The sequence below is a fragment of the Gracilinanus agilis genome, chromosome 5 (assembly GCF_016433145.1).
Source record: "Gracilinanus agilis isolate LMUSP501 chromosome 5, AgileGrace, whole genome shotgun sequence".
Lineage (NCBI taxonomy): Eukaryota > Metazoa > Chordata > Mammalia > Didelphimorphia > Didelphidae > Gracilinanus > Gracilinanus agilis.
The window spans coordinates 109,356,502-109,381,910 of NC_058134.1; the positions used below are offsets into that span (position 1 = coordinate 109,356,502).

General features: G+C 37.9%; 1 protein-coding gene across 1 annotated transcript in view; it reads left to right on the plus strand.

Annotated features, from left to right (window-relative positions):
- DENND2A (DENN domain containing 2A) overlaps positions 1 to 25,409 on the plus strand; it is a 131,036-nt gene that overhangs the window by 66,839 nt on the left and 38,788 nt on the right. The window contains exons 4-12 of the mRNA XM_044677787.1: positions 10,304 to 10,431; positions 11,680 to 11,801; positions 14,846 to 15,043; positions 16,586 to 16,679; positions 17,406 to 17,456; positions 19,082 to 19,269; positions 21,015 to 21,124; positions 22,880 to 22,949; positions 24,689 to 24,766. Coding sequence (XP_044533722.1) covers positions 10,304 to 10,431; positions 11,680 to 11,801; positions 14,846 to 15,043; positions 16,586 to 16,679; positions 17,406 to 17,456; positions 19,082 to 19,269; positions 21,015 to 21,124; positions 22,880 to 22,949; positions 24,689 to 24,766 — 1,039 coding nt within the window. The remainder of the gene's footprint in view (positions 1 to 10,303; positions 10,432 to 11,679; positions 11,802 to 14,845; positions 15,044 to 16,585; positions 16,680 to 17,405; positions 17,457 to 19,081; positions 19,270 to 21,014; positions 21,125 to 22,879; positions 22,950 to 24,688; positions 24,767 to 25,409) is intronic.

Sequence of the window (25,409 nt, forward strand, 5' to 3'; positions counted from 1 at the left end):
CCCTTTGTGTGGTATAGAATATCCTATTTTTCTTATTCATTCAAGTTTCTCTTGGTGTCATCTACTATTTACCCTCCTCTTTTTTTCCCCACCCTATCTCATCTTAGACCATTTAGTGCTTCTACTTCTCCCTAGAAGAATAATTCTTCTAATTACTATAATAGTGAATACAGTTTTTGAAAATTACACATAACATTTCTCCATATAGGAATACAAATAATTTGATCTTCTTAAAGCCCTTAAAGAGGCAAATTTAAAAATAAGAGTTTTCTTTCTTTCCCCTCTGTTTCTTATTTACCTTTTCATGTTTCTCTTGGTTTTTGTGGTTGGATATCAAACTTTCCATTTAGTCCTGGTCTTTTCTGTGCAAATACTTGGAAATCTTCTATCTTGTTGAATGCCCCTACTTTCCCCTGGAAGAATATAGTCAGTTTTGATGGGTAGGTGATCCTTGGTTGTAGACCCAGTTCTCTTGCCTTTCTGAATATCATATTCCAAGCCTTGCAGTCTTTTAGTGTACAGGCTGCCAAATCCTGTGTGATCCTGATTGGTGTTCCTTGATATCTGAATTGTCTCTTTCTGGCTTCTTGTAATATTTTTTCTTTCACTTGGTAGCTATTGAATTTGGCTATTATATTCGTGGGGGTTGTCTTTTCAGGGTTTAGTGTAGAGGGTGATCTATGGATCCTTTCGATGTCTATATGGCCCTCTTGTTGTAGAACTTCAGGGCAGTTTTGCTGAATAATTTCTTTTAGTATGGAGTCCAAATTTCTATTAATTTCTGCTTTTCTAGGAAGATCAATGATTCTCATATTGTCTCTTCCAGACCTGTTTTCTTGGTCTATTAACTTCTCTTTGAGATATTTCATGTTTCCTTCTATTTTGTCAGTCTTTTGACTTTGCTTTATTAATTCTTGTTGTCTTGCGAGATCATTGGCTTCTAATTGCCCAATTCTAGCCTTTAGGGACTGGTTTTCGGCTAAAATTTTTTGGTTTTCCTTTTCAATCTGGTCTATCTGGTTCTTCACAGCTTCCAGTTGGCCATTTCTGGTCTTCAATTTGCTTATCAATTCATTTAATTTCTGAGCCTCACTTTCCAATTGTGAAATTCTGCCTCTTAAACTGTTATTTTCTTGCCAGATCTCTTCCATCTTTCTCATGATCTCAGATTTGAACTCTTCAAGATCTTGTGACCCATTTTCTTTTTTTGGGGAAGGTTTGGATGTCTTTAATTGTTTGTCCTCCTCTGTTTTCTGAGTTTTTTTCTGTGCAGAAGTTATCATGTATTAGAGGTATTTTTCTTTGTCTTCTTGTTTATTTCTTGGGCTTTGTTTGGCATCATTGTGCTTTATCCACCAGAAGTCTGAGAAAGGCAATCTGATTCTCTTTGTATAGAGGTAGAAAGCAGTTTTTGCCTGAGGCTACTTTGTGAGTCTTCTGGTTTCTCTAGGGACCCTCCTTGGGTCTCTGGTCTAGCTGTTTTCAAGGTCAAGCCCCCGTGATCCTAGCCAGCTGCCCAGAGCCCAGAACTTGGCCCATGCTTGCTCCTCCACCTGAGATTTTCCCCTGAGTTTGAGCTCACTGGGCTCTGCTGCTGCCTCTCTCAGCCCCACTCCCGTGTCCAAGGGCTGAGTTTTCCAGCCACCTGGGGTTTCAGGTCTTGCTGCTCTCAGGGGTAAGCTCCTGGTAGTGCCAGCTAGCTGCCTAGGGGCTAGATTTTGTGCCCCCGCTGGCTCTAACTCTGGAATGCAGCCTCTGCCTCTGGTACTGTGGGTGGGGTGGGGGAGGGATGATCCCCTCACGTTTTGATGGGAGCTATTTCCCACCCCCCCCATAGCGTGGAAGTGCCCAAATCCCATGTACCTTCAATACTGCCCCCTATTGTGGGGTCCCTTCTTTCATCTGGATTTTGTTTTCCTGTCCTTTGGAGTTATGCTATATCTGTTTGTAAGGAGAGAAAGTCGCCCTGCCTCTACTCTGCCACCATCTTAACCCCCCCCTTCATTTCTATGAAATCCCAGGAAATTAAAAGCAAGAATTCTTTCCTCAAAATCATGATGGGAAATGAAAGCCTCCAAATATCAGGAAATTCCAGAAAAGATAAGGCTACTCCTGCAACCTTGGCTTCTTTGTACATATTTTATAGCATACATGCATTTAATAATATTGAAAGGAATGAGTAAAAGGCTACATTTCACAAAAAAAGGCCCCTTTGCACCAAAATATTCTCACATGTAGAATGCTAAGTAAACAGAAACTGTTTTACTCAATTAGATTTTAGTCAAGGGTCCTTAACTTTGGGTCCATGAACTTGTTTTTTTAAATATTTCGATAACTGTGTTTCAGGGTAATTGGTTTGCTTTGTAACCCTATGTCTTTTATTTTATGCATTTAAAAACATTCCTGAGAAGGCACCAGATAGCCGGAAAGGCCCATGATACAGGAAAAAAAGGTTAAGAACCTCTAGTTTATGTTGAATGCACAACTACATAGTTATTTTATGTGCATTAATACTAAAACTAAAATATTCCATTAAAATTGAATGCTCTAACTGCGTCATTTTTTAAATTCATCTGAAAATAAATAACTAGCCTGGTTGATTTTTTTACCTTTTTAATTGTTGCTTTGGTGATATGTAAATATAGCTTTACTCTGAAGACTTATAAAATTTCTGGGGCCATAAAATGATAGGTTATTTCTGAGCTTTTAAAAAAACTCCAGTTTCTTGTTTACTTAAATTTTTTTATTTTAATAAATTTCCACATGAATTTTCCAAAATTATATAATCAAATTATCTCCTTTTCCCTTCCTGGAACTGACAAGCAATTCAATCTTGGTTATAAATGTATTATCATGTAAAACATATCTCCCTTTTATTCATTTTTACAAGTGAATAATCTTATAAAACCAAAACTCCCAAACATATACCCAAATAAACAAGTGAAAAATTGTATGTATTCCTATTTCAAAAGTTCTTTCTCTGGAGGTGAATAGCATTCTTTTTCCTAAGTCCCTCAGAATTGAAAAACTCCAATTTCTGAGGGTTAGGAGATGTTAGAGTTATTTCTGTGTATTCTGTACATTCTTAACTCTCATTCATATCTAAAATCAATAATATAATCATTAATGGACATTTATTAATAAGCACCTACTATGTGCCAAATGCTAGGGATTCAGAGATGTAAATCAAACTAGCCCTGCCTTCCACAACCTTATGTGCTGTCTTAGAAAACAATACCTGCATGGAGAAATCTATATAAAACTTAACAAAGTAAATACTTGGAATATGAGATACTCAGACCCACTCTTTCTCTCCTCCAGATTGCTACAGTTCCATCTTGAGGTTCTAAGGGACTCCGATGGTTTGGGTGGGGGGTATCTTTTTCTCTAACACCATCTGCTTGGGCCCCCATTAGTTGTGCCTTCCTGTTTATAGAGATCTGGGAACTAGTACCCCAAATCTGTTTAACCGCTTAACCATGGGGAGTTGTTGTTGTTTTTAAATAAACCCATACCTTCTGTCTTAAAATCTATACTCTATATTGGTTCTAAGGCAGAAGAATCATAAGGGCTAGGCAATAGGGGTTAAGTGACTTGTCCAGGGTCACATAGGTAGGAAGTGTCTGAGACCAGATTTGAACCTAGGACCTCCCATCTGTAGACCTGGCTTTCAATCCACTGAGCCACCTAGTTGCCCCCATGGGCAACTTTTACAAGGAAAAGTTTGTTTCAAAGAGAAAGCAAGAACAATTGCACATTTAAGTGTGAATTAAAGAAGACCTTTTTCACTTTAATTTTCTTGCCTTTTCTTTTTTGGCTAATATGGAAATCTGTTTTGTATGACCTCACATGTATAACTTATATCATATTTCTTGCCTTCTTCATGGGGGAAGGTGGAGAAAAAGAAAGAATTGGGAATTCAGATCCTTTTTTTAAAATCTCTTTTTCAAAATGAATATTAAAGTATAATTCTTAGAACAAGTGTGCAAACATTTCCCCTAACACCTGGAAGGCATAATCCCCTTCCTACAGCAACCTCAGTCTCTGAATGGGGGTGGGAGTGGTGGGGTATCCCGCTTACAGATTAGCTCAGCTCCTTTGTAGCATTGGTTCCGTCATATTTATATCCAGAGTTGGGATCTCTGCCAACTTCTGCAGGGCAGGAATCCCACAGGTCACCCCACATGATTGCTCCATGCTAGGACAGCTGCAACATCCAACCTGAATTCCTTCAGGCCAGTGATTGCCAAAGTGGACGCTACCACCCCCGGTGGGTGCTGCAGCGATCCAGGGTGGCAGTGATGGCCACAGGTGCATTTATCTTTCCTATTAATTGCTATTAAAATTTAAAAAAATTAATTTCCAGGGGGCTAAGTAATATTTTTTCTGGAAAGGGGGCGGTAGGCCAAAAAAGTTTGGGAACCACCGCTTTAAGCTCATGATCCTAACCTTTGAGATTCTAAGGTTGGCAATTCCACTTCCCCACATAGGGAAGAAGAGAATGAACAAAAAGGCCAAGGACCCAGGCTCATTCTCAGAAGCCAGGGGGCCTAGGGATAGAGAGAAGGAAGGAGGAGATCTTAAGGTCCTCCTCTCTCACCTGGTCTCACCACCATGAGTGAAGGAATCACCTTGCTGCTCCCTTATAAGAAATGCAGCAAAGTGATGGCTGTAGTGAACTCAGGCTAGTCTGTAGACATGGAGAGTTCCAGGTGTACAGCCAAAAGGAAAAAGCTCCTCCCAACCATGTGAAAAAGAACTAGTTAAAGAATGGCTGTGCATGCTCTAGTCATCAGGATTCTTCCAGAAGCTGCTCCTAAAGCATCATTCATTCCCATGTCACTCCCTTGCTTCATAAACTCCAGAGGCTTCCTAGTACCTCTGCTGTCCACTACAATTTCCTCTGTCCCTTAAAACCCTTGTGGCATTAAATTGGGAGTGCCTTGAGGGCAGGAACTGTCTTTTGCCTCTTTGTCTATTCCTGGCATGTAGTCAGTACTTACTAAATACTTGATGAATATCTGACTCAGACTCCAACCTGTTTACCTAGCCTTGTTATTTAGTACTTACTGAAGTGCAGAGAAGCAGACCTCTTTGCTCTTCCTCATGTAGGATGTTCCATCGTCCCGTCTCTATACCTTTTCACAGGTTAGCCCCCATGCCTAGAATACCTGTAATATGGAAAATCATACTGTCATATTTGCATGGGGCAAATTGGCAGTTTGCTAGTTAGAATGTGGAACCTGGCATTAGCCAGGTGGCTGGTGCCACCTGGCAGTTGGAAGCCAGGGTATAAAAAGAGCTTGCAGACCCTGATTTTGGCACTTCTCACTTTGCCCTTATACCTCTTTGGGATCCAGGGAGGTGGGAGTGGGAATGTGGGTAGATTTAGGCTACAACAGGATCAAACCAATTCTGCAGGACAATACTAACATCATATCTGGCAAACTAAACCATCCTTTAGCCAAAGAATAATTTTATTTTATTACCAAAGAGACCACATCATTCTGACCCACTGTGCACATGGCACCTGATATAGGAATACAAAAAAGGGACAGTGTGATATAGTATTAGGAAAGCTAATGTAATCTTATATTACAGTCACAGCAGAACAGTACCAAGAGAATGGGAAGGTATAGACATACTGTCTATAGAAAAGTGTGTGTGTGTGTGTGTGTGTGTGTGTGTGTGTGTGTGTGTGTGTGTGTAAATAGAGAGAGATATAGTATATAGATTGGTCTATATGGCTTTGGGGCTTAAACTTCAGTCCCTTGTGTCATCCTAGACTTGGGGACAATTCCTTTGCCTTTTTAAGGAAAATAACTAGCCTAACCTAGATCTACCTTGGCAGATAATGATCCTATTACACTTGGCCATACTGCATTGGGAGTGCTACATTCAATTCTGGGCCCCACAAATTAGGAAAAGCATTGAACCTTGAGGACCCAAGGACAACCAGAATGGCAGTGGGCCTGGAGACTGTGCCTTAGAAGATCAGATGAAGGAAAAGGAAATAGTTAACCTACCCAAGAGAAGATGCATGTGACAGCTTAGCACATGGCAACTATCTTTGCATATTTGGGTTTTGGTTTTTGTTTTAATCTTGTATTGTGTTGTTTTTGAGACTAGGTCTTCTCCCTCACCCAGACTATAATTGCAGTACCCAGTCAGGCTCAAACCCACTTACTGATTGGAACCAGAGCTTGGATATGCCCTTTTTCCTGCCAGGGCTAGTTCCCTCCTTAGGCAGCCTGGTGGCTCCCACCTGGAACCTAATCCTGAGACTCACATAGTGGTGCCAGATTAAGTGTGGACACCTGACCAGTTTATTCCTAATACGGGTCAGAACTCCTGAGTTATACCTTTACCTTCCCAGAGGCAGGGATTATGGGGATTGGCTGCCAGGCCAGCTATCTTCCCATATTTGAAGGATTCATTTATGGTGGGAAAAGATTCATTCTGCTTGACCATTGAAAAACCAAGAACAATGCTTGAAAATTAGAAAAACAAAAAGATTGTCTAACAAATGGAGCTGTCCAAAAGTGGAATGGGCTGCCTCAGGATGCAATGGGATCTGCATTACTGGGTACAGGTATCCCTTCCACATTGCAGACGTTAGGGGCCAATGATCTGAAAAATCCATGTAAGATTTTTTTTTTTAATCACCACAAGATGTCACATGAAAGATTGCCATAAACATGCCTGGCATCCCCAAACCAGTGTGTAGAACCACATTTCTTTTGCTACAAATTTGAGTTTAAGAGAAAAAGTTGCATAGCTGTTCATTTATGTTATTAAACAACAAAATACATACTGTACATGTGATATTACATATATAACAGTACCTACATTTTATGCACTTTCGAGTTACTAAGCTTTTAAAGATATTTCTACATTTCTAGCTTTTGTGTATCATCTGCTGGTTTTCGTGTTCTTTTCACAAACTTTAATTTTTTTACTTATTCTAACTTTTCAAAAAGAAATTGTGTGTTTATAGTATCAAAAGATAAAATATGTTGACATTACACAATACTATACATATATTTTTACATTTCTGAATTTTTTTTAAACCCTTTACTTCTGTGTATTGACTTATAGGTGGAAGAGTGTAGGCAATGGGGGTCAAGTGACTTGCCCAGGGTCACACAGCTGGGAAGTGTCTGAGGCTGGATTTGAACCTAGGACCTCCCATCTCTAGGCCTGGCTCTCAATCCACTGAGCTACCCAGCTGCCCCACATTTCTGAATTTTTAAATATTTTCTGTGTCGGCTTCTGGCTTCTGCAAAACTATTCCAAAATTCCCATTTAATTTCTTGTGCTGACCCATGATATATAGAAACTATGATGGAAAAAGTTGCAATGTGGAAGGGATACTTGTATTTTCTGATGGATACTGGATGATCTCTTGCTTGGTACATTGCAGAAGAGATCCTTAGGTGTAGGTTAGACTAAATGGCTTCTAAGCTCACTTCTAATTCTGGTAGTCTATGATAGGACAAAAGCATAAAAAATGTATAACAGCCTCTGCCCTAGAGGCACTTATGTTCTGTTGGAGGGGTACCACATGTACACAATTGAGTATAATACAAGGCAGGGAATAAAGAGAGCAAGTGAGAGATAAGATAGTGCCTAGGAAAGCTTGAGAAGTAAGACAACACTAATAACTGAGTGAAATAGGGAAATATTCATTAAATAAAAGCTATTGCATTTTACATTAATCTTCAGTGAGTTCCTATTTTGATTTGAAGTTTCCGTATTCTAATCCCTTTGGCCCTTGGAGACAGCTAGGGTGGCTCAGTGGACAAGAATCCTGGGCTTTGAGTCTGGAAGACCTAAGTTCAAATTTGACCTCAGGCGCTTACTAACTCTGTGACTTTAGGCAAGTGATTTAGCCTCTGTTTGTTTTACTCCATTGGAGAAGGAAATGGCAAACCATTCTAGTATCTTTGCCCCCAAACCCCCCTGGATGGTATTGTCATCCTATGGTCTATCTGTCTATCACAAAAAGCCAGACACAACTAAACAACCACAGGTCCATTTTACCCTAATTTCCAATCTCTGAACAAACACTTGGATGCACTAAGAGCTGCAATTTAAAGATATTTTTCAATAACTCCTTTCAAAAAGTCAAGAATTTGTTTTGGATATAAATAATAATAATAATAGCTAGCATTTACATAGTGCTTTAAAGTTTGCAAAGTTCATGTGTCTTCTCATTTGATTTGATTTAAATTTTTATTTAGTTACTCTTTAATTTCAGGAAGTTTCAATTTTTAAAAATTGGATTCTGTATCCTTCTATTGCTACTTTATACTGACAATATCTTATATGTGGGTTAGAACATGAGATAAGGATGCATGATAGCAATGCAAAAAAAAGAGCCCAATGTTAGTATATTCATTGTGCAGAAGAGAATAAAAGGAAGTACAGAAAAGCAAGAAGCTTGAAAATAACAAGTAGAATTTATTTTACATGAATATATGTACATTTCAAAAGCATTTGGTTTCAAATGCTTTCAAACAGATCTTTTATCATCAAATAGATGCTTTCAAATAGAATCTTTTATCTTCTATATTATGGAAATGCTTTTTGTTTGTTTAAGTTCAGAATAAAAAAAGGAAAATATGAAAAATACAAGAAGGCATAAAAAGATTGTGATCTGCATTCACATGCTGATAAAATCACAGATTCACCTAAAATGTCATGGATTATATCTAAGGAATAACTTAAATCTTCACTGAGCATCTTTCTCTTTGGTATATGCCATATGAGAAGGTAAGAAGTAAGTGGAACACTTATTAATCATTTACAATGTGCCAGGCTTTGCCAAAAATCCTGGGAGGCTAGATACTATTATTTGTTCCCATTTTACAGATGAGGAAAGTAATATTTCCTGCAGAACGTGGTGTCTCACAGTCATTGCTTTTTTAGTGGAAAGTTAATCTATTTTATTTCGTATGTACATATGCATGGCAAACTATAGAATTCATTTCTCTCACAGCCATTAAAATGCAAATAAGCTCATACAACATACAGGTCACATCATATCCTATTTCATCAGATTTTAAGGCTTTGTAGTCTTTGGCTATATTGAAGAATGTTATCTTGAAAATTATTCTAAGTGGATTCTCAGCTGAAATTTGGAAGTCTTTTAATTATATAGAGACTTCTATTGTGCTGGTATTTATTGTAATGAAATTTGACTTGTACAAATATTTATGCTTCTTTAAGTTCTTGGGCCCAAAGTTTAGTGATTTAAAAAAAGAAGAATCAAGTCTTTCTTGATCTTATCCTAAATAAATAATCTTAAGTATTCTGCCAACGAGATTATCTGAAATCCTTCTTGAAATACTGACAGTTTTCTGGTTCTGAACACTTTTACTTTACAAAAGACATAGGTCGTTGTAATTTATTTTAAATGTTTACTGATATGTTTTATTTTTACACCACTTTTATTTCCTAAATCAATCTTTTTCCTTCCCCTGAGAAGGATCATGATTTCCCTGAGTGATTCTCCTGGGGTCACTCAGCCAATATGTGTCAGAATTGAAACTCAAACCCAGTTCTGCCTGGTTTTCTATCCACAACACTAATAGTTCCCTTTTAGTGGTTCCAGAAGCTTTTGAGAATTCAGAACAATGAGCCAAGGAGTTTGCACTAAACATTTTTTAAAGGAACCTTCAGCCGTAAATAATCACCCAATCATGTAATAAACATATTTTTTCTCTGTGCCAATAAGCATGTGCACACTTGAAGCATTATAGGTTTGTGTCTGCAGTAATTTGAAACTTTTTTTTTTTAGCAAAAGTTATCACTCTAGTCATTTTAAGTACTAAAATGAGTAAATCTAAAACAGAATTATGAGTCATAGATTAAATTATTCCAAGGCTTCACAACACATTTCTGTTGTTGATGAAAAAGGGTTTCAAGAAACTGAAAAAGCTGAGAACCATCGTATCATACCATGCTACCCCTCAATATTATCAAGAGCGACAATAACACATATATTTGTGCATAAGAAATAATATATATTGTATGAAAGAAATATGAAAGGAATTATCAGGCACCATTGCCTGCTCTGAGGTCTAAGAATTATAGGTCTTACTCAAGGTATTTTTCTTCTTGTCTTTTCCTTAAGTATAGAGCATAGAAATATGTGCTTTAGGGCTGACGTTGGGGCAATAATATATTATGCTTGTATTACTCTCTGTTCCAGTCTGATTTGTGCTCTTGTTATTCTCTTCCCTCTCCTGTCCCTTCCTGTCCCATCCCCACCCCTTATTTTACCTCTTAAATAATCTAGGAAGTCATATGAGTTTGAAGACTTACTGCAGTCTTCGTCTGAGAACAGCAGAGTGGACTGGTATGCACAGACTAAGCTGGCACTCACACGCACTTTATCTGAGGAGAACATCTATGAGGACATTCTGGGTAAGAGGCTAGAACATGTATGAAGTTTGTGCAAAAGAAGTTTGTGATGAGAAAGACTTAATAAAGAATGGGAGAGAAAAGGGGTGGGTGGGAAGGATGACTTCTTTGGAATGAAAAAACACAACAAAAAAGATATTTCATATGGATGAATAGACAGATGAAAGAAAGATTACCAGGTTGGTAAGTGAGAGAAAAGGCAAAGGCGTTGAGCATGTGGAAGGAAGTAGAGTCCAAGGGAAGAGAGTGGGTTGACAATGATTGAGAAAAAATGAATACTGAGCATACTAGAATAGTAGAGGGGAAAGAGCAGTGGTTCTAGAGTCAGAAGACCTCCATTCAAATCCTTCCTCTCACACTCACTACCTGTGTGACCTTGGGCAAGTCACCCCACCTTTTGGGCCTTAGTTTCCTTCTCTGTGAAATGGAGGGGTTGGATTAGATGACCTCTGAGTCCCTTCCTGCTCTAAATGTATCTTTATGTCTAGATCTATGAGCCTATAATTTAATCAGAGCCTGAAAAGAGAATAATTTACCAAAATGGCAGGAAGCTTCAAACCACAGAGGATGTCTGGAAGGAAGATAAGCTTTGTCCAGCTCTGAGAGAAGGATAAAAAATACTGAAGTGGGTTCTGGGTTAACAAGTAAAATATGATCTCACAAGTTCTGAGACTTGATTTCCAGTTTTCATAGAATGAAAAAAAAAAGCATCATAGACTCCTAGAACAGGAAGGTCACCTAAAAAGTAAATCTTTAGTATATTTTGAAAACCTCTAATGATAAAGTACTCACTACCTACTAAAATAGTGCATTCAGCTTTTGGACAACCTAATTATTAGGAAGTTTTCCCCTTATACAGAAGCAAAATCTACTTTCTAACATATCTGACTGTGACTTCTTATTCTACCCTCTGGGGCATCAGTGGGTGCCATCTGCCATCAGTTGACATCAGTGACTTGAAGACTATTTCATTAACTAGTTTCACTTACATACTATCTGTGGGAAAAAGCAGTTAATTCCCTAAATTCCAACTGAACACTTGAAATAGCAATCGCTCATGTTTTCATAGTGCTTTACAAAATATCATTGTCACAGCAGCCCTGTGAGATAGGTAGTGAAGGTATTATTACACTCATTTTTGTAGATGAAGGAGCAGAGGTCCAGAAAGGTTAGGGGAGTAGCCTGAGATCACACAGGTAGTAAGCCACAGAGCTGGGATTGAGGCTCCTGACCTGTTGCCTTTGACTGCAGATCCACCACTGAAGGAGAATCCTTATGAGGACATTGAGTTACATGGTCGCTGCCTGGGAAAGAAGTGTGTCCTGAACTTTCCAGCGTCCCCTACCTCCTCCATCCCTGACACTCCCACCAAGGTAGGAGAGCAGGCTGTGGCAAAGGCAGGGAGGGAGGGGTATTAGAACACTGAGCATTCCACCCAAGCTTTGAAGACTTCCCACTTGGATAATGGCAGCATCTAACTCCAGATGTTCCCCCTGTGTCTGATTAATTGAGTCAATTGCATCCAGATTTGTCTTCCTAAAACCCTACTTTCATGATATCCCTTTCCTAAATTTCAGTGAATAAGATGCTTGAGGAAGATTTAAGTCCTATTTTAGGTCTGAACCACAACACTTAGGTTGAGCTGTGATTTTTCAATGTGAGTAACCTTTGTCAAAGCAAATCCTAATCCTTTCTCATCCTGTTAGGTACAACATGTATTCACAAAATATTATCAGTTTAATTTTTAAAAAACCCCAAAGTCCTAAAATGAAGGAGTGATTATTTACATTCTGAACATATGCCTTACAAAAGGACCCATTAAAATTTTCTCTTCCTGTAAGAGAAGGTACTTCTTCCCATTTCTTTGAAGAGCTGGGGGATTATAGGTATGAAAATTTGCATTATTTGATTATTACTTATTATTTTTATTAATTATGCATTTTTAGTTATTTGAATGTGTAGGCTATTTTTGTTAACTAGGTTCTTTTCTTTTTAATTCTTTGTATAAAGGATGGCTCTTTGGGAAGAGGAAGGGAGGAAGAGATACATTGGGAAATGGATATGATACTTTTTAAAATTAAATAAAATTAAAATACCCCATTTCTTTGAATTCTTAAAACACTTATTGTCTTCATCACTCATCACTGGACATTTAATGGTGTATTGTGTTGGACTGTTCTCAGTATCTACCAATTATCAGTATACATGGGATAGTTAAATAATGCTTAAAAATAATACATCATCAAGTGCCAAGATGAATTATTCCAAAATGAGTTCAATTCCTCTTAGGATATCTACTTAAGATAATTCAATCCAGATTATTTATTGAGTGTTGTGTAGATTTAATTGTGGAAAACTGTGAAGATTCTCTAGAATTCCTAACCCTCTTTATTAAAGACATCAAATACAATCAGTCAGTAAATCAAAGCATTCCTTAAGCACCTACCACGTGCTGAGTACTAAGCTTTGGACTAGAAATACAAAGACAAGACAAAACCTGCCCTTAAGTACCTTTCATTTTGTTGGGGGAGCACATCAACAAATATACCTATAGGGGCAGCTGGGTAGCTCAGTGGTTTGAGAGTCAGGCCTAGAGATGGGAGGTCCTAGGTTCCAAACTGGCCTCAGACACTTCCCAGCTGTGTGACCCAGGGCAAGTCACTTGACCCCCATTGCCTACCCTTACCACTCTTCTGCCTAGGAGCCAATACACAGAAGTTAAGGGTTTAAAATTAAAATATATACATATATATATATATAAATTCCTCTCTCACTTATACAGTGGAAAGGGAAAAGAGAGACAAGCATTTATTAAGGAATGAAAGACACATTATAAAGATTAAGAGCCTTTACTCTGGAGGATGGATTTGAGCTCATTGGGTGTATCCTCTATGGAGGTTCTGTGAAGAAATATAGATCGTTATTATCATATAAGTTGAGAAAGCATGAATAGGTTGCAATCTGCATCACTAGAGGGAATACCCACAATAATATCTCAGAAATACATTAAAGTGAAGCATTCCCATTGGGTATTCCTCACTCTGATCCCTGCTGAGTCTTTTCCTGGATCGAAAACTCCATTCCTTATTTCCTTCTTTGAAGTTACCCTCCTTTTCCTTTCCTTCCCTCATCTGACCTCCACTTTCTACATCCTTGCCTTTTCTATCCTGGCCAGTTCATTCCTAGATGGGCCAATTTTCTGTACTCAAATCTGCTTTCCAGCTCTCAATTCCTTCTTTTTTTTTTCCAGGAGCACCTCTACTCCATCTCCCTCTCCCTTCCCATTCCTTGGGCTCTTTCTCATCTCCAGCACTATTTAAGGTCTGAGGAATACTTGTAGAAATATGACAATTTAAGGGTAGCACATGTCCTTCCTCTTTATATGTTTGTTACAGATGTTCTGATAGAAGAAAATGAACAAATATTTTAATAAATCAGGCAGAAAGATTAAGCCCATGAGTTCAACAAGCAACCCAACTGAACCTGGGATGCAGCCCACCAAAGTTCTTTGGGGGAAAAAAAAAAGATTTTACGTAATCAGTCAGCTTCCATGAACTCACAGCCAGATTAAAGTTACTCTGAATAATGAAATCTCTGAAATGGTCACATATATTAGAATTTATAATACTTGAGGTTATAATTATGTAAAATACAGTAACTGGTTCTAACCTAGTGGAAATCTGTAGTGTGAATTTGAATAATACAAAATTTCTGGGGATTCTTTGTTCTCATTAACCCAGATCTAGCTGTATATTTTATGACTAATTGCTAGCTGCTTTGGATTAATTAGAAATAGTCATTGAAGTGAAATGTAATTCAGTGTATAATAAATGACTTCAGCCTATGCTCATGGATTTCTGGTTCTGGAACCCACACTTGGATACTCTTGAGCTGAACCAAATAAGATCAGGAATGTTCTTATTATGTTCTTTCTGTATGATAGAGTAAGTAGTTCTAGATATAGACCAAGAAGCAGATAGAACAGGAACTCCCCAAATCATGTTGTACTTTTAAGCTCTTTGGGGGACAAGAAAGACAAGGAATATGAACTATCATCCTGCATCAACTAAGCCAAAGTTATTTTCTATTTATTTGGAATCTTTCTCAATGGGATGTGAGCTCCTTGAAATCAGGGGCTGTTTTTGTTTTTCTTTGTATTCCAAGTGCTTGGTGTAGTACTTTTAGTAAGGCTTAATAAAAGCTGGCTCATAGATTGATCTTTGGAGGAATACTGCTGTAGGAATTCCCAGAAGCATATAGTCACAGCAGGGTACACATAATGGCAAAATGTTGAAGTGCTTGATGGATTTATTGATTTTAAAAGTTTTGCTTTAGTAGCATCTTTATAATGTTGTCCCCTCCATCTCTTCCTCATTAATTCATTCTTTTCTTCTTATGCTTCTTCTCTTACCAACAGTTAGCCTCCAAACCTGCGTTTTTCTGGCAAAACTCAGAGCGGAGAAACTTTAAACTCTTGGACATGAGAAAACTTAGTCGAGATGGCACTGGATCTCCTTCCAAAATCAGTCCACCTTCTACTCCTAGCAGCCCAGATGATACTTTCTTCAACCTGGAAAATCCCCAGAATGGAAAGAGGAGAAGAAAGATACCCAAGGTAACTCCTCCAGGTTTCCTTACCAACTGCCTTTTCCAGAAATGCTGCTAGAGCTGCTAGAGCTACAGTGTAACTGGGGGGAACCCCTCCTCCTTATTCTACTGTGTGTCCTAAGCGAGTCTCTTAACACTGATTTCATTCCTCCATGACAAATTTTGCACCAACACATTTAGGTACATTTATTGTGCTATTGGGTTGTCTCTTCAGGCATTTGGTCCTTCTTCACATGTCAGCCTCTCTAGACTTACTATCTTGCTTTCTTAATGTTCTTGGCCAGAAAGGGAAAAATCCAAATTGACAAAGGAATTACACAGACTGAGGAAATCACAGACCCTTGAAATTGAAACGTGCTAGCTAGAGACAGAGGCCATCTGTCTAGAGGAAGTGAACTCAGAAGCTATCTAATCCAACAACCCTCATTTTATAGATTAAGATATTGGGCCCAGAGAAATTAAGCAACTCCTTCCACTCAGGTAGTAAGCATCAGAAGTAGAAATTAAACCCAGGTCTTTTCTAGCTCAATGCTTCTTCCACCCTTCCACATTGCCTCCCTAGATCTCGAAGTAGATGGAAATCATAGATACCCACTTGAAAAAGATGTGAGTTATGTGCACAAATAAAATGTGTTACATATGTCTGAGTTCTTGCATATCTGTATGTGAGGTATAAATATAAAGTGTATGTTTTGGTGAAGGTGGACCCCAACTATGACTTAAGTATCTTAACCCGTGCTCCTTTTCAATCAGTCAATAAATCAACCCACAGTCATTGATTAAACACTCATTTTGTGCCAAGCACCGTGCTAATTTCTAGGAATACAAAGAAAAAGAAAAAATCGTCCCTGTCTTCCAAAAACCTGTCTTCTAATGGGGGAGAACCTACCCTGTACATAAATCAGTACATAAAGATAAATACAAAGTAAGCAAAAGGTAGCTTTGGAGAGGAAGGCACTAGCAGCTGAATATCCTCCCAGAGACAGATGCTGAGATTTTCTGGCACCACTCCCATATAATGGGTACTGTGCCTGGAAACATTTTTTCAGCTATTTTTTCCTTTTTTTGTTTTGATTTGGGAGAAGTTCCTCCCTAAAATGTAACACTGACCTTTCCTCAAAATTGTCAGTTTGGTGGGAAAGAATCAAATTGTTTCCCAATTAATGGGAACCCTCTGTGTGTATATGTGTGTGTGTAATAGTGAAATATACATATATATGTAACATACATATATATGGTAATGCTAAAGTAACAATATGATGAGTTATCAATGTTCATTAGGCATTACTGACAACTACTTCCTCAACTTATTCAAAAAAGCAAATCAAGAGAACAACTCAACACAAGTGTGAAATGTTTCTCCATGTACCTTTTACTGGTCCCTCAAGCCTAGCTATGTGCATGAAGCATGGGATTTCAGGTTTGCCCATGTACCTAATCCATCCTCTATACACCCTTCAGCTTGTGAGCCATAGAAGAACCAGACAAAGTTTAGAAACACAACTAGAATAGTGCTGACATTGTTTTTTCTTCTTCTGATGTCGGATAGTTGGTGTTGCGGATCAATGCCATTTATGAGGCCCGCAGGGGCAAGAAGCGGGTGAAGAGGCTGTCGCAGTCAACGGAAAGCAATTCAGGAAAAGGTAGAGGTGCTTGACTTAGAAATGGAGCATTCTGGAAGGTGTATGAAATTAGGTTTTGATTGATTCAGCATTAGAACAAAACAAGCAAAGGTCTTCTGTAAACTGCTATACCCTGTGCCCTATATATGGTTTGGTGATCAGTCAGGTAGCAGAGGGACTGGAGTCTCATTTCTGTCTGTAAGGCTCTTGTCAGATCACTCTTAGCCTTAGTACTGTCCATGTTACTTCCCTGTTCTGAGCTGAGTGCTCTATTCTGCTTGACCCTTCATGGTTCTTTTCTACCTCTTCAAAGAAGAGACCAAAAGCATCATTTCTTGCTGATATTTATCTTATTTATCTTAAATATCTTAATGGTATCTTAAGCCTTTTTCTGTCATAGAACCCTTGGGCAATCTGGTAAAGTTTATAGACTCCATTTTAGAATTGTGACTTTAAATGCATGCAATAAAATATAGGATTACAAAAGAAAACAATTATGTTGAAATATTTTTAAAAATGAAAGTGAAAACAAGTTTGTAGATCCCTGCTTTCTCAGCCAAATTTTTAACATCAGTTTTGTTAAACTAACTAAGACAATGATTTGTCAGGAGTATGCTAAAATGTGAGCACGAAAAAACCCTTCTGAACCAGGCAGCCAGATTTTGTGTTTCCATGTAGCATATGAAAAATTTGATTAGTTGGGCTACTTTGCATTCACATCTCTTTGCTTTGTCCTTTTTGGCACAGTGACAGATGAAAACAGTGAATCAGACAGTGACACTGAGGAGAAACTGAAAGGTGAGATGAAGAATGAATGTGGGACCTGACCTACCCTATAAATAGTAAAAATGTTTGATCATTTCTTGTTCTAAGGGTCAAGGAAAGAAAGAGGACTAGCAAAGTCCAGGAGGGTCTTTTCCATTGAATAAAGGAGATCCAGTTCTCAAATTTGAGATTAAAAAATGAAATTCTAGGAGGTTAGATCTTGGGGTAGAGGGAAGAGGGGGAAGAGAAGGAACACAGAGGGAATTCAGGGGAGGATAAACTATGAACATACTTGAGAAAAGAATCACACAATTATTGACCAATGCTGAACATTCCAGGAAACTAAAACTGACTAGAATAACTGAAGCAGTCTCATTGCCTTTACATAGTTTCTTGTGGTTTTATCAGCTCCTTTTCCTCCTGGTGTAACCCAAAAAAGAAAAAAAAAAGAACAAGAAGTATTAGGAGATCCAGATGCTAGTCCTGGATCTGCCACTGACATCTTTATGACCAATGATGGGCCAACTTCACCATTTTAGACTTCAGTTGTCTTATCTATATTATGAGGGAGTTGGGCAAGATAAACTCTAAGATAATCTTGCAGCTTTTAAAGTTTTATTATACTTTCTTTTGGCTGAGCTGTGATGAGTTTGCCACAGTCTTCTCTAAGGTTTAGTGGGAAGCCATAGAATCCAATAGTTTAAGGTTATGGGATCAGGTGATGAGTTTAACATTCCTTCACCATCCCAGCTTCATCATTTTTGTAGCATTTACCTCTACATTTTTCCTTTCAAGTTCAAGCCTTTATAAAAGTGGTTGTGAAAAGACTACTGTTGGGGCAGTTAGGTGGCTCAGTGGATAGAGCAACAAGCCTAGAGATAGGATGTCCCAAGTTCAAATCCAGACTCAGACACTCCCTAACTGTGTGACCCTGTATGACCACTTAACCCCAATTGCTTAGCCCTTACTGCTATTCTGCCTTGGAACTGACACTTAGCATTGATTTTAAGACAAAAGATAAGAGTTTCTTTAAAAAGAAAAAAAAACAATAACTACTGTGCCTGCCTCATCTCTACCTATTTAGAATCACAGAATCCTGTTTCTATTATTCTGCCACTTGTGTGAACTTGGGCAAACTACTTGACCCCTCTGGGTTTGTTTTCTCTAAAATAAGGGGATTAGACTAGATGATCTTAAGATTCTTGAACAGTTCTAATATTCTATGACCCCATATATATTTCTGGTTCATAGGCTGAAAGTATGTTTATTGGTCTCCAAAGTGTTCTGGATGTATCATGGCTTATATTGAGTCCCATCATAAAGACTAGGAAGTTAGGAATATAGGAGACCAGCTTTACCATCCCTACTTGATAGAAGGAGTGAGGCTTTTGGTGAATTACTCAGTGTCCATGCTAAGCCACAGCAACCGAATAGGGAAACCCATAAACCAAGTTTCCCTACCTGATCCAATGCTCTCATGTCCAAGATCTGGCCACCTGGACTTTAGATGGTCATGGCAGTGATAGGGGTTTTTTTTTGCAACTTTATTGCAAGGTGAAACATTGGACCAAGCATTTGCAAACCAGGCATTACAAAGCATGCTGAAGTGATGTGAAAGGATCCACTTAACAAAATTAGTCTCTCTCTTCTCTTTCTAGCTCACAGCCAACGCCTGGTCAATGTGAAATCCCGTCTGAAGCAGGCTCCCCGGTATCAGTCTCTGGAGCGAGATCTCATTGAGTACCAAGAAAGACAACTATTTGAGTATTTTGTGGTGGTGTCACTGCAGAAGAAACAGGCAGGGGCTGCATATGTACCAGAACTTACCCAGCAGTTCCCTCTGAAGGTAGGCTAGGCTTCTGATGAACAGAATTGTCTTCCATTATGGAACTTCAGATTTCTACCTGCAACTAGGGCTGGCACTGCCAGAAGAACTTGAAGAGTATAGAGAAGTGGGGAAACCTAAAGAAAATGTAATTATTGCTAGAATTTTGCATGTAAGATAATGGTCAGGTCCTAATTGGAGTATATTAGATGTGAGACTCCATAGTGCAAGACAGAAAAATGTGTGGCATCCTTGGGAGAAAAAACAAAAGGACAAATGGGTTGGAAAGTCCTGAGGACTCTCTTCTTGCTTATCTCTTCTCTGACTTACCCATTCACTCTCTTTTGGCCAGACTCTATCTTTTCTTAATTACTTATTTCACTTTTTCTCTTACTTATATAATTTCCATATACTTTCTGACTACCTATAGCCTTTTCTTTGTTTGTTTTTCTCTACTTTGTCTTTGTATCCTTTGCACTTAGCACAGGGTCCAGAAAAGAACTACATACAAGAAAAGTCTTATGTGATATAGTGAACCAGTAACAGATGTTGGTGCTGTTACCCTAATGCCAATATGATAAAGGGGAACCACTGTTTTTGTGGAAGGAAGGAGGGAGGGAAGAAAAGAAGGAAGGGGTCTCTTCCCATCTGATTTCAGAATTACTTCCCATACCAACTTGGAAGCTTACCATGTGATAAGACCCATACACAGATAACTAATATGTGATAATTGCCTTAGAGGGAATGTTAAACAGAGTACCATGGAACTTCCAAAGGGAAGAGAGATTATTACTGATGAAGGGATTCCCAGAGTAGGTTTCCTAGAGGAACTACCATGAAGTGTGGACTAAAAAGGATATGTAGGAATTTAATAGGTGTTCAGGTCCAAGACTGTTTTCCAATCTCTACAAGTTGGATTGAAACATACTATATATTCAGCACCTGCATTTGCTTGTATCTCCCTTCTTCCTTTTTATTCTTCTAATTAACTCTATTTCCTAATTTCAACACCATCCTCAATCCCTTCCTTCCTGTCTTCATTTCTCTCCTCCCTCTTCCTCCAGCTCCCCATCTTCCTATGTTTTCTCTAGAGCAGCAGCCATTCCAAAAGTGTTGTCTAAGGATAAAATCCTTGTTTGGGATGATGGGTGGTAGTCAAACTATTTTCATAATAATTCTAACACACTATTTGCCTATTAAGATATTCCTTCCTTTTCTGATCAAATGTTTATGCAAAGCCAGATTTTCTTCATATACTTCAATCAAAACAGTAGTTCAATCAATCACAACAGATTGAACATGGAAACAGATAGAGTAATCTCGCTGTTAAGCCAGGCATTAAAAAGATTTGCAAAAATGTGGGGAAATGCCACTTTTCTCACTAATTTTTTTTTATTTTGGAAGGCAATTTTCCTCAAAAATTTAAGAATATATTTTTTCATGCAGAAGAAAAACATATAATTAATCACTTGTTTATATGAGTATATGATTTGGAGTTTTGGTATTAAAAGATTATTACAAAAATGAATAATATAGAAATAGGTTCTGAGTGATAATACATTTATAACCAAGTGGAATTGCTTGTCAGCTCCATGAGGGGGGGTGGGAAAGAAGGGAGGGAGAGAAAATGAATCATGGAATCATGGGAAAATATTTTAAAATAAAATTTTTAAAAAGAATATATTATTTCAGCACCCTAGGAATATTGCAGTATTTTCCCAAATCCCAAGGTACTGCCTCATTTCTGCTAATTTTTCTCTCTGCAGCTGGATAGATCATTCAAATTCATGAGGGAAGCTGAGGATCAGCTAAAAGCTATTCCCCAATTCTGTTTTCCTGATGCCAAGGACTGGGTACCTGTTTACCAGTTTACCAGGTATGTGCTGGCATCTCCCCTGGAGGCTAGAATACAAATTAGGAATTTCTATTCTCAGCTTGCAGGGGATGAGGATCCAAAGTCAATCCTCCTTTAAGGTGAGTTTAATAAAACTCAGAGGAGCCACCTGGGAAATTTCCTCCTTCCCTTTCTCTATTCCCATGAAGCTTTCAAAAAAGCGTAACTTTTGTTTCCTCTGACTCATTTATGCAGTTTCATTCATCTCTAATGAAATGGAAAGAGTGCTGCATCTGAGTCAGGAAACTGGGGTTCACATACCAACTATCCTACTCAGTAGCATTAGAACAGTAATTTTCTCTCTCTCCGTCTCAGTTTCCTCATCTGTAAAATGGGAATGATAGTGCTCATTCTATGTACGACAAGTTGTTGTCAGGAAAGCACTTTGTAAAACTTAAGTAGTGTAAAAATAATAAAATAATGAGTGATTATAATTCATCCAATACCTTTGCTTTGCCCCATTATGTTACTTAATGATCATTTTATTATTCATTATTTCAGCTTTTGAAGAAAACCCATTAAGTTACACATTATGAGTTTTCAAGTAATACCTGGTTCACTGAGATTAGTCTTATAGTCTCTCTAAGGCAGAAACTTGTTTTGTGTCAAAGACCCCTTTGACAGTCTCATGTCTCAGAACAAAATTTTTGATGCAGAGGAAACCAGTTATATCGAAGTGGAGTTATTTTGATACCTGAAAAACCAAATTTTAGAATACAGTCTACGTGACCCTACTGTAAGGAATTTTTCTGAATGAATATAATCATATGTACAGAGTTTTCCTGAGCTCATAAAGTCATTTATAATTAGGCAGGGACAAGGGAGCAGCTACAGTAGCCGCACATGATATCTGAAGGGGCACAAAGCTCCCTCATTCCTCCGGGTCTAGGTCCATAACTGTGTCTTGTATTTCTTTTCTTCCTAGTCTCCTTACTCTCCTCTCAGAGCATCCTGCCTTCACACTAGGTATTCAACAAACAATGATGACCAGAGTTTGGTCCTCAGGATTTAGACCTGAGGTTCTTAACTTGGGATCCATGAACTGGCTCTTAAAAATATTATAAAAGTGGAAATGTGCATCGGCCATGGGTGGGGGGAGTGCGGGGGGGGGCGAAGGGGAAAGGAGGAGCATGAATCGTGTATCCATGTTAAAAATGAATATTAATAAATGTTTTAAAAAATCAAAAAAATTAAAAAAAAATAAACTATCCAAAAAAATATTACGAAAGTATATTTCAATATAATTCGTTTCTTTTGTAGTCCTATATCTTTTATTTTATGCGTTTAAAAGCATTATTCTGAGAAGGACTCCCTAGGCTTCACTAGATTGCCAAAGAGGTCCATGGCACACAAAACAGTTAAAACCCCTTGATTTGGGGAGTATTAGTGAGAACATGCTTTCAACTTAGTTTTACATCTTTCTATTTGGTCAAGGAAGTAGAGCAAAGGATAAAGCAAAATAAATGGGACACAGCTCTGATCATTTGCCACAGAGTAGAGAAATCCCTAGTTAACCTCTTCTGGGAAGCTCATATTAGATCCTGCCTCAGGGGAGTTCCTATAACCCAGGTTATCAGGCTCTTCCTCAGTACAGTGTTGGGAAGCTGGCAAAGAGCCCCTCCACCCCTATTACTTTCCCTTCACCCCATCTCTCTCACCATGAGCTGGTATACAGATATATAGAGAGATGATTATTTTTCTCTTCTTTAAAATACATCTTTATTTTCCCAAACACAGTGAAACATTCTCGTTTGTCCTGACTGGAGAGGATGGAAGCAGAAGGTTTGGGTACTGCCGCAGGCTTCTGGTAACTACTTGTTCTCCTTTGATCAGGAAGAAGGCAAGGACCAGGCTAGAGTTTTATCTGTCACTTACTCCAACAAATTAAATGGTGTAAAATCACCCTACTGGTCACTTGGAGGCAACAAAGGACCAGAGAAAGCTTTATGCCTTTCCTTCTCTGATGATAGATAGCTAAGTGCAGTGTCACTGCCCTCATTCAAAGCACTTACAAAAATTACCAAAAATACCTTCTTTAGGTCTAACCTAATAAACTACTTTAAACCATGAATGGATGAAGAAAAAGGTTATTCAATACTTTTGATGTGCCAAGCACTCTGAAGACCCAAAGAAAAAAGGAAGACAGTTTCTTGCTCTCAAAGGGCTCACATTCTAAAATTCTAAAATCCCTAGAGGCAATTTCAGCTGCAATCAAATTATTGTAAAGCTTCATTTAGGTTATATCCTGGAAGAGACATTCATAATGGGTTGATGAGGACATGTACTATACGTCATCCTTTTATTCAGTAGACAAACATACAAGGTGTGACTATAAGGTAAGGTGATTTTAAAGAAATGTTTGAGAGAATTCCCACTTGAATAAAGATTATTCCTTTCAAAGCAGTCACCTTGAGAAACTATTGACTCCAAAACTCTGCCATTACTCAAAACTCTAAGTTTTGTTAAAAACAAAACAAAACAAAACTGTAAGTAAGTTCTGTAAGTCCTCTTTTGTTATTGCCTCCTTTAAAACCCAAAGCACATCTTTGAAATACTGTCAGTCTTCACAAGCTAGATGTTGTAGTGGTAGAGAACTGGGCTAGCATTCAGGAAGATATGAGTTCAAATTCTATTTAATTAATCATCTACTAGCTATTTGATTTTATTTTCTGCTCCTTGTTAATCTCTCATGGTAAAAGAGATTGCTTCAGGTTACTTTGGTCTTTAAAAAGTATTTCCTCTTCTGTAAAATGTGGATAATATATTATATATAATGTATGTGTTATGTATAACATTATACATACAATGACCACAGGATTATTATGTGGACAAAATGAGACAATATATATAAAGCACTTTTCAAACCTTAAAGTACAATTTTAATATTCTCTGTCATCATCATCATCATCATCATTATCATTGTTATCCTTTGAAGATGAATTTAATTTTTTAGGAAATTCCCTAAAAGTCATTTCTAGTTGAATAGAATTACCAATCTTAAATGAAGTGGGTGACCAGCTGCATAATACTTATTAGAAATCAAAGCAGGAGTTATGCTTATAAAGTGAGGAGATTATTTGTGAGTGGGAAGGAATTGATTTGACTTAAATTGCCCTTGAGAGAATTCCATATGACGAGTTCAAAAAATGTTTTGAATGATGATGGTCCTTCTTATTGAAACTTCTCAAGAAGATTACTTTGAAGGGGATAACATTCATTTGGTTACATAAATTCTGGTATTTGCTAAAAAAAATTCATATCACTGGTTTATGGTCACATCTAGTATATAGCATGCTTACTGAATGCACAGGGCCATATTTGGCCCACCAGAAGAGAACAAAGAATAGAAGACATTCCCAATTTATATTTGAGCAAGAGGTGGGGCAGTATGGGATCCCCCTTGTAGTTTGCCCAGTTTAAAAAAATCTCTAGTTTTGCCCTGGAAGTAGTAGAATATTAGAACTCACCCTACAAGAATTGGGTCCTATAAGATTGGCATTGTTGATAATTTCTCTGGGGAATTTCTTTGTATTTCTCTTTTAAAAGCCTGGTGGCAAAGGGAAACGCCTCCCTGAAGTTTACTGCATTGTGAGCCGCCTTGGATGTTTCAACCTCTTTTCAAAGGTAAGAGCTTGAGTTCTAGGAAAACACCAGTAAGAAAGAGAGAATTTGGGACAATTATATACCATTCTTAGATTGGGGAAGGGAGGAATTTCTTCCTTTTATTGAAGATTAAATCTTTCACATATTTTAATGGCCCAGAGTTACCTAAGATGATTCTTTTGTCTCTTCTAAACCCACCACTTACTAACTGTCTGACATTAGGCAACACAGCTAACTTCTCTGAATCTATTTCTTCACCAGCATATGGGAATTAAAAAAATTTTTTTTATTTTTTCCTAATTATGGTAAAACCAATTTCCAACATTTTTCAAAGAATATTGGGTCTCCAATTCTCTCTCTCCCTCTACTCCCAGCCCCCTCCCACCATTTTTGTTGAGATGGAAAGTTTTCTCATATGGATTTTACATGTACAGTCATGTAAAACACTTTTCCATATTAATTCTCTTGTGGAAGGAAACTCAAATAAAAAGAAATTAAGGAAGAAAATGAAAAAAAGTTTGCTTTGGTCTGGATCTAGATTCCATCAGTTCTTTTTCCCCAGAAGAAGATGGCATTTTTTTTCATGAATTCTTTAGGACAGTTTTGGATCATTGCATTGCTGAGAATTTCTAAGTTATGGGGGCAGCTGGGTAGCTCAGTGGAT